The sequence below is a fragment of the Rattus norvegicus genome, chromosome 1 (assembly GCF_036323735.1).
Source record: "Rattus norvegicus strain BN/NHsdMcwi chromosome 1, GRCr8, whole genome shotgun sequence".
Lineage (NCBI taxonomy): Eukaryota > Metazoa > Chordata > Mammalia > Rodentia > Muridae > Rattus > Rattus norvegicus.
In genome coordinates this window covers 208,392,419-208,401,952 of record NC_086019.1, presented here as the reverse complement: position 1 = coordinate 208,401,952, position 9,534 = coordinate 208,392,419, and the positions used below count along the sequence as shown (strand labels likewise).

Here is a 9,534-nt window from a genome sequence, read left to right as displayed (position 1 = left end):
TACAGGCAGAGACATGTCCCCAGTCCAGGTGACTCATTTCTTAACTGCCTTATGGACCAGCGGACTTACCAGCTGTACGTGTACATTGTGGATGGAGAGTTATTTGTGTTGTTAGAATCCCAGTTTCTAGCTGGGTGGTGAAGGTGCAGGCCTTTAATCTCGGCATTCAGGAGGTAGAGGCAGGTGGATCTCTGAGTTTGAGGCCAGCCTGGTCTATAATGAGTTCCAGGATGGAGGGCTACCCAGAGAAACCTTGTCTTGATAAATCAAAAAAAAGAAAAGAAAAACCAATTTCTTTGGTTGAGAGCTCTTCACTTATTCATTCAGGGCTTTGGAGCAGTCAGAGCATGTCCTCAACCCTGTCATATGCATCTGCATGCAGCTCGTGTTGGGTGTCTACCACAGCCTCTGGGTATCTGGCCTCCCTGGGAGCTGCCTTTCGGCCATTACACATAGTAGAAAGACATGCAACTGAGTGGGAGAGCACTTGTCTAGCAAGGCCAGGGTTCAGCCCCAGCACTACAAGGGAACGTCTCTTGGGGGAAGACATGTGAAGCATTTCCGAAATACCAGGCCTGGGAGGCAGAGACAGGAGCCTCACTATGTGTTCAGTGCCCACTTTAAGGACATAGCAAGTTCCAGGACTGGATAACAAGTCTGTTTCAAAGAGACACAGGAGAAGCATCCCATCTTGGTAATTTGTGGTTTTATTTTCTAAGTTAATCTACATAAAGTTCTCCAATACCATCAATCTTCTAATTATACTATTTTTATTTTAATAATTAAAAAATTCTGGTCCATTTTCTGGGGTTTTTAAGTTATCTTTCATGATTTCCTGAGGTTTCCTTACTGGGGTTCCCCTGGTGAGCCCCTTTAATGCCTCATCCCAGGTGCTTGCCGGAGACCTCTTCTGGAGGCGTCTGGGAGTCATGCCCCACTCAGGAGGGATCCTTGACCTACACTGCCTGGTGCTAAAGTCATCATCGCTATTGAGTTTCTGCTTTCTACGACAGACGGGGCAGTGCTTCTGGCTGGTATCCTCCCTTAGAACTGGGAGTGTAAGTCCCCCAGAAGACGTCAGCCCATGCTGTGCTCTCTGCAGGACTCACCGCTGCCACAGGACACTCCCACACTCGTTGACTTTTGCTTCACCCACAGTTCATCATGGCTGTTTTTACGACTAGCCCTGAGGCCACACACGCCACGGGCCGCTAGCATTTCTCGAAACAGTTGCCAAGAATCCTGTCACTCTGGTCAAAGCCCATAGCACTGCCAGATCCAGCCAAATGGCATGTTTGTGTGGGACTCCTGGGACAATTCCAACACTAACAGGGATAGTCAAGAGGCAAGAGCTGCATGTCTCTGAAGAACACAAACGGGAAAGGGAACCCTAAGACAGTGCAAAAGTAGGGCCTGCAGGAAGTTCCCTTCTTCACACTGCAGGAGGCAGCAGCTTCTAGAATCTTCCACGCACCCACCCCACTCCCACCCCCGTCCTGGGACTCAAAGGAGCTGCCATTGGTCGAATTCATTCTAAGCCTTGAGGCCACACAGTCACACCTCGGGCTTCTGAGGAGGGCAGCCAGCCAGCTGGTAGCTGGTGTCTCTCAAATGTCAAACAAGGGGCAGTTTTTCAAATTTTACAAAGACCACAAACTAGAACCAACTGCTACCACCAGGCTGGGAGAATTGCTGAGCAGTTTGGACTGCAACGAAAGCTAAAGCAAAAGAAAGAGAGGGTTCAAAACGCGAGGTGAGGCTACGATGGAGTTCAGGTGGTAGACTGTTTGCCTGACTAAAGCCCTGGTTCCACCCCCGGAACCACATAAGCAAGGTGTGGGGACATAGACATAACCCTGGTTTGTAATTTCAGCACTCGGGTGATGGAGTCAGGAGGATCAGAGATTCCTGGCCACATCGAGAGTTCAAGGCCAATCTGGGCTAAAGGAGACTTTCATACAAACAAAACAGAAGATGTGCCCACACAAGACAGGATGGGACCCTTCTCCTCTCTAGCGCCCTCTGCTGGCACAGCCTCTCAAGGGTGGCCAGCCAAGCCAGCAGCACCCTGCAGAGATGTATAGAATCCCAGCAGCAGATAAGGCAGGTGGGAATGGAGCTTGGAGACATCCCAACAGGTGACACCCTCAGGACTCAGCTGCCAACAGTCATCAGACACCATGATTTCCTGAGTGTGACTGTCACCCTGTGGTCATGAAGGGAGATGCCAGAACTTCAGGTTTGCAGCCCAGATTTCTTAAGGGACACGGTCACTGTCAGAAACATGTTCCAGCTTGGCTCCACAAGCAATAGGGACACAGGCATCATTGCCATGAGGACCATTTGCACTTGGTGAATGTTGGGTTCCTCTTGGGACTCTCCCATACATCTAAAGTTTCCCCCCAGCACTCAGGTGGAAAAGAGAGTTGCTAGGGCCCGCACTTCTGGAAATCCTAAGCTAGGGCCTGTGCATGCTCTTTCTTATTAAACACCAGCTGTGACCAGCAACTCGTGGTTTTAAGATGATCAGAGAGCCCTGAATTCTTAGGGTTCACCCATGTGAAACTGTCTCTTGTCCCTCTCTCTGCTGCAGACTGTACACACACCAGCCATCACCCTCTGCCTCAGCTACAACCTGGCCTCCCACTGCTCTGTTGCCTGGAATTGCCAGGGCCAACAGCCTCCGCACTCTGCTCATTAGAGACGGAGGGTCTCTAGGGCCTGGCACATGATGGCCCCTCTGTGTCATCAGTAGACAGAAGTGGTCTCTAAAGGGCCCCTGGGTGTCTGAGTCTAGACAGGAGAGCCCGTGAGGTCATTGCTGGGCGTGTCTGAGCTTCCCTGACTATCCCGATTTTCTCTGAGTCCCAGGCTTGCTCAGGAAGACTGGAGGAAGGAGCTGGCTGTCTCCTGCCATTCATACCTGAGCCGAAGTTGAACCCAGCTTGCGAACAAAGTCCCTAGAGAGGCTATTTCCTGACCAGCCCTAGCCCCTCCAACACCATGTGACACTGAGGAGCCTGCTGACGCGGAGTCTGAGCGCCCGCCTGCATCTATCTCAGCAGCTCCGGCAGCAGCTGGAGCCTCCGCCTGGCCAGGAATTTCCTGGCCAGTTCCTCCAAGGTTCAGGGTGGAGCAGGGAGACGCAGAACGGTGAGCAGCCACGGGATACTGGTCAGAGCTCTGGGGCCCGCCCAGGAGCTGGATGTCTGCTGGGTGATGGGGGCGCGGCCGCTGGGCGAGTGGGGGAGGAGCAGCTGGCCTATCCTCCATCCTCTGACTTGGGCTGTGCCATCTGGCTTGCAGGCAGCTCTGGGCCACTCCAGAAGGGAAGCTGAGTTAAACAGCACCTTCCCCCCACCTGTGGTGAGGCTCCTGTCCCATCAGTCCCCCGTGTACTACTGTGTCCTCTGCGGGAAAGGAGGATGGGTCTTACTCCACGGAGATCCAGGAGCCGGTTCCCCTAGCACTGATCCTCAATCCTCACTGTCCCCAACGAGAGCAGAGCCAGGGCAGGGCATGCCTGATGCCAATCTACAGAAGGCAGAGCCACACCTATGTCCAACCCCAGCCTCCTGTTTTTCCAAGGGGAAAATGGGTATCTCTCCTCCATTGTTGTCTTCCTTCTCCCTGCTTCCACCCACAGAGCTCCTTCCTGCTACCCAGCCCTGAGACCCCAACCTCCAGCTGGGCAGGTGACCTCCACACAGCCCCCACACAGGGCTCTATTGGGGAAGGGACACTGGCCAGGCCTGGCTAAGCCTTGCTCTGTCTGTCACCTCTGTATCGTTGCCATTGTCATCATTCCCCGGTGTGGCTATAGCTCCCATGCTCAGCCTGTCTCCTCCCTCCCCTCCCTCTCTTCTTCCTCTCCCTGCCCACCTCACTTTCCATGTGCTCTCCTCTTCCCTCCTTCCCAGGCCTTCCCTGGGGTATGCAGGACTGTGTTCTCCCTAGTCCTCATTTCTAACTGGCACTGAGGCCCTTGGTATACGGACAGGCCTCTTCAGGTACAGAGGTAAGTGAGTAGGCCGGGCTGGAAAAGGAGAGGGAGGGAGATGGCCGAACCTCAAGGCTGGGAAGACCACCCGCTCCTTCAGAGCCAGAGTCTCCCTGGGGTCCTGGAAGCAGCTCAGTGCATGGGTGTGTGGAAGTGAGTGGTTGAGAGGGTTCTTGTGTCAGGGGTCTCACTTCTGAGTGTTCCCCCTGACCATGGCAACCCCTCCAAGGCTTCCTAGGCGTGGGGACACTGTCTTGACCCACCAGTAAGAGCAGGAATGCCTGGGGCCATGGTCAGTGTTTTCCCCTGTGGAATGTGTGCCTAGGGCTGGTTAACATGGGATGACGGTACTTCAGAGAACCCAGCCCCACTAGCTAGACTCCAATCACCCCACTGCACTCCCTATACCCTTGCCCGTTGCCCCTCAGTGCCTTGCAAGCTGGGATAGAACACAAAGCCACGAGTGGAGCCTTTAATCTCCACCTAGGGATTGACATCCCCACTCCCCAACGGAGACCAGAGGACCAGCGGCACCAAGGCAGGAAGAAGGCTCCAGCCAATCTCTGGGGAGCAAAAGGCCTTGTCCTGTCTCTGCAAAGCACAAGGAAAAGCTGAAGGCAGTGATAGGATGGGACAGATGACTGCAGGTGCTGGGACAAGACAGGGGATCCCAGTTGATGGGCGGGACAGGGACATGCTGGCCTTCTGAGGTCTGGGTCTCTAGTGAGGTATGGAGTTTATCTGCCTCATTGGCACTGTCCCCCCCCATGATAAGTCAGGATTGTACGGACTCTCCAGCCCCACCCTTTAGCATCCATGAGCCACTGCCTCAGGCAAAGAAGGCAGAGGTGAGACTCTGCTTAGCTTCACCTTCAGACGACTGCCTCTTCCCCTTCAAGGAAGGAAAGGGACGAATGAGTGGCCTCCCTGAAGGGTTGGAGTACTGTCTGCTGTGGGCACAGGGCAAAGGAGAGAGAGAGAGAGAAAAAGACAGACAGAGAGAGAGAGAGAGAGAGAGAGAGAGAGAGAGAGAGAGAGAGATTGAGATTGTTGGGCCTACCTTGCCTATAAGATACCATGGCCAGCTAGAGGGTCCAGAGCCCACTGGCAATACACCCTCATGGAATGTTCCAGAAAGGCCTAGAAGATTTGAGAGTTTTTATGCAGATGGCAAACACAAGGGGACCTCCAGAGTCATCCCTCCAGGTCCTATGTCTCCTATACAAAGGGAGCCACAGGTCTGGGCCCCTTTTTGTCTCCCCATGTTCCAGATCATCCAGGCCCTCCAGGGAAAGCACAGAGCATGCAGTATGAGCAAGCCCCTGGGACAACTGACAGAAACCTTTCTATCTCACGCCTTGGAGAGGGAGGTTAGGTAAGGTGCTGAGACAGAACTGAGAAGTGCGCACCTCCTCCAGGGGCTGTCACCATTTCTGTCACCTACTGTTCCCAAGCCTGGGTCCTCAGAAGCGGGCAAGGGTAGGCTCGGCTCCTGAGCCTGTGTCGTTACAGTTGCAGGGGCGTCTGGAGAAACTCGACACAGACTTCCGCAGACATCAGCCACGATGTCCCTGAGAGTGCACACGCATTCTCCCAGCACCCAGGGAGACATGGCATTCAACCTGACCATCCTGTCCCTCACTGAGCTCCTCAGCCTGGGTGGGCTGCTGGGCAACGGAGTGGCCCTCTGGCTGCTCAACCAGAACGTCTACAGGAATCCCTTCTCCATCTATCTCTTGGATGTGGCCTGCGCCGACCTCATCTTCCTCTGCTGCCACATGGTGGCCATCATCCCTGAGCTGCTGCAGGACCAGCTGAACTTCCCTGAATTCGTCCATATCAGCCTGATCATGCTGCGGTTCTTTTGCTACATTGTGGGCCTGAGCCTCCTGGTGGCCATCAGCACGGAGCAGTGCCTGGCCACTCTCTTCCCCTCCGGGTACCTGTGCCGCCGCCCACGCTACCTGACCACCTGCGTGTGTGCATTCATCTGGGTGCTCTGCCTGCTACTGGACCTGCTGCTGAGCGGCGCCTGCACCCAGTTCTTCGGAGCACCCAGCTACCACCTGTGTGGGATGCTGTGGCTGGTAGTGGCAGTTCTCCTGGCTGCCCTGTGCTGCACCATGTGTGTGACCAGCCTGCTCCTGCTGCTGCGGGTGGAACGAGGTCCAGAGAGGCACCAGCCCCGGGGCTTCCCCACCCTGGTCCTGCTGGTCATCCTGCTCTTCCTCTTCTGCGGCCTGCCCTTTGGCATCTTCTGGCTGTCCAAGAACTTGTCCTGGCACACACCCCTCTACTTCTATCACTTCAGCTTCTTCATGGCCAGTGTGCACAGTGCGGCCAAGCCTGCCATCTACTTTTTCTTAGGCAGCACACCTGGCCAGAGGTTTCAGGAACCCCTCCGGCTGGTGCTCCAGCGGGCACTGGGGGATGAAGCTGAGCTGGGGGCTGTGAGAGAGGCTTCCCAAGGGGGACTTGTGGACATGACTGTCTAAGACCAGTGGGTCACAATTGCAGCCCCAGCCCATGGGAACTGCCTGACGTAGGTAAAACCTGGGATCAAAGCTCCATCGGTAAGACAATGGAGGGGCATCTTTGCTGATGACCCAGTCATGTGTCCCCTGGGAGGATTCTGGGAATGGGCAGATAGAGAGCGATGTGTCCGTGGAGGGCCTGGGGGGGGGGGTGCATGTTAGGCAGAGCTCCAGGACCACCTCATGACAGCTGCTTCCACGGCCACCCATCCCCCTATTCCATGGCTACAGTGAGGACACAGGGCAGGCATGAGACAGGCTAGTCATGGTGGTGGGCAACTGTCCCTCTACCACTAGCATCCTCCTAGCTAGAGTGTGTGGTGACTTTTCTCGGCGTCCCATGCTCCTTCCTTTGGTGAGGCATAAATGACACTGAAACTGGACATTCAGTTAGGTACAGAGGAATAAGTGGCTGAACTATGGCAGCAGGCATCCTCCTGACTCCACATCACAGCCAGAGAGCAAAGCTGGCACAGGCCTGCCATCCCAGCTGCTTCAGAGATTGTAACCCCTGACTGGGCCATATCTGTAACTCTAGTTCCAGGGGATCTGTCTCTCTCTTTTGGCTTCTGCAGGCACTGCATGCATGTGGTATACGTACGTACATACATACATACATACATACATACATACATACATACATACATACATGTGTGTGAGTCCAAACGCATGTGCTCTCTCTCACGCGCACGCATACACACACACACACACACACACACACACACACACACACACACACACACACACACACTAAAAATAAGCTTTAGAAGACCCACCTCAGGAAACCAAGCACAGAGGGAAATGTGTAAAGGAGAGAGACCACTGGAGGATATAAACCTCGCACGAACACTTCAGGAAACCTAGTGGCTCTGGGATCTGAATCTCAAAGTGAGGTTCTCTGCATGGGCAGCAAGCCCCTTCCAATGCACCTCTACCTAGGAGGAGAGAGCCCACGGCTTCCGCACATGGACAGTTCTCTCCTCAACCTCTTTCCTGGACAGAGCCTACCTACCTAGCAGGGGTTCTCTGAGGAAGCAGCCTGGCTGCAGGCCTCCTCAGGTGCCTGAGCTCCTGCCTAGTCAGGAGCACAGAGATGAATGGGACCCCAACCCCAATCTAGGCAGGGGTGGCTTGGGAGCCCACTGACCCTGAAAGGATTTGCCACCATCCATGTATCATCGCACTGACTCACCCCTTACCTTTCTACTTCCTCACTGAATACAGTCAGTTGACTTACAACCGCAGTGTTTGGAGTTGTGTCCAGCAGCAATTCCCAAGAGGATTTTATTACTTCATCAGCACTCCAGACCCACATTCATGACATACTTGTCTCCTTTGACATCTGTGTGGATGTAATCCTGACTCGGACCAGGCCCACAGATGGAGGGACACTTGGTCTCTGTCATGAATAAAATTGTTCCTGAGACTGGACACGGACATCAGAACCCGCCTGGCATCCCAGAATTGGCGACTCACTCCCCTACCCCACTCAGGTTGTGTTGGGATGCACCCTGTGGTATGGTGCCTTCATCTCAAAATCTCTGGCAAGTCTAAACTCGGGGATGCCAGGAGACTAGGAGCTTGGGGTGCTGGTCCTCCTCTTCCTTTGCATCCCCCACGAGGGCCTTTCCTCACCCACGCTGGAGCTTAGGAGCCAGTGTGGCTGTCTGTCTGCCTCCAGTACAGGATTCCCAACTTCAGTTCCTCGGTTTGAGAACTGAGAGCAGGCAGGGAAGTAGCCTGTCCTCAAGTCCAATTTTGACCTCTGGACACCCACTTCTCCCTGAGCCAGCCTTACCGGTGTCTACCCAACTGGACATTAGCCCAGAGTCTCTGAGGTTCCGAGAACCCCGTGTCTGCTTGAGACAACCCGGAGCATGGCACAGACCATCTCTCTACTCCTAGTTTGCTTTAGCTGTCAACTTGACAGAGTCCAGAGTTGTCTGAGAGTCTTGGCTAGGGAGCTCTTTTGGTCAGGTTGGCCTGTGTGCATTGTCTTGATTGCTAATACATGTGTGAGAGCTCACTCCACTGTGAGCAGAACCACCCACAGGCACATGGGCCTGGGCTTTATAAAAAGCTAGCTAAGTAAGCATGAGCCTAGGGGCAAGTCAGTAAATGGCTTTCCTCCATGCTTCCTGCTTCTGCTACTGCTTGAGTTTCTGCCCTGACTGCCCTCAGTCATGGACAATGACCTGGAAGTGCAAACCTGACCGTCTTCAGTGACGGACAGCAACCTGGAAGTGTAAACAAGCCAAATAAAGCTTTTCCTCCCTGAGTTCCTTTTTGTCATGGAGTTTATCACAGCAATAGAAAGCAAACTAGTACATCTATCATCTGCCTTGCTGGATTGTCATAGCCTACCCAGGGTGCCCATGTCTCCTACCTACTCAGACCTCTTAGCCACCCTGGGGTACAGTCAGATCAGGGGCCCTCAGGATCCATCCTTCCTCCCAGATGGATGTGGGACACCTCAAAATTCTTTTCCACTGGACTTCATGCATAAACATCTCTTCCCAGAGATCTCCAAATACATATGCATCCTTCCCTGAGATCACCATGGGAACAGCTCACTCCACTCACTATGGCTTGTGTGTGTGTGTGTGTGTGTGTGTGTGTGTGTGTGTTCCAATTGCCTGCACTGATTGTTTCTCTAGACTCAGGCATGCCTGCTCTTCCCGTTGTCCAAGAGACCATCCTGTTTTTGCAGCTAGCTCCCATCCTGACCACTTCTCCCCTTCTGCTCTCAGAGCAATAAAGATCCCACAAAAGACCCCCAGTCATCTTGAACACCACTTCTACCAAGTGTGACCTCAAAGCCAGACTCCGCAACCTACCCTTCCTGGTAAAGCTAGACCTTGAGAGGCCCAGGGTCTAGGAGAACTGACCAGGCTGGCATCCATCATGGCTCATCTACCTCAGAATCTGGGAACACAGGAGCTTCTCTGGAGTACAGATTTCTCAGGAACAAGACATTGTTGTGATGTCATCACTGGATCA

At 53.8% G+C, this 9,534-nt stretch overlaps 1 protein-coding gene across 3 annotated transcripts; it reads left to right on the top strand.

Moving 5' to 3' along the window:
* Nucleotides 1–700: 700 nt before the first annotated feature.
* On the top strand, nucleotides 701–8,812 carry Mrgpre (MAS related GPR family member E). 3 transcript variants are annotated; one of them, XM_006230870.5, is made up of 4 exons: nucleotides 701–3,153; nucleotides 3,921–4,018; nucleotides 5,272–5,375; nucleotides 5,513–8,812. In XM_006230870.5, the coding sequence occupies exon 4, from the start codon at nucleotides 5,566–5,568 to the stop codon at nucleotides 6,493–6,495; it is 930 nt and encodes a 309-aa protein (XP_006230932.1). In that variant the 5' UTR covers nucleotides 701–3,153; nucleotides 3,921–4,018; nucleotides 5,272–5,375; nucleotides 5,513–5,565; the 3' UTR covers nucleotides 6,496–8,812. The 3 variants fall into 3 exon arrangements, with proteins under 3 accessions (XP_006230932.1, XP_008758385.1, NP_001002288.1); XM_008760163.4 differs by lacking the exon at nucleotides 5,272–5,375; NM_001002288.2 differs by lacking the exons at nucleotides 3,921–4,018; nucleotides 5,272–5,375 and having other exon boundaries at nucleotides 2,923–3,153.
* Nucleotides 8,813–9,534: the final 722 nt, after the last annotated feature.

What these genes read in the sequence shown, in the direction of transcription:
- Mrgpre (XM_008760163.4), top strand. Translation starts at nt 5,566, where the DNA reads ATGTCCCTGAGAGTGCACACGCATTCTCCCAGCACCCAGGGAGACATG.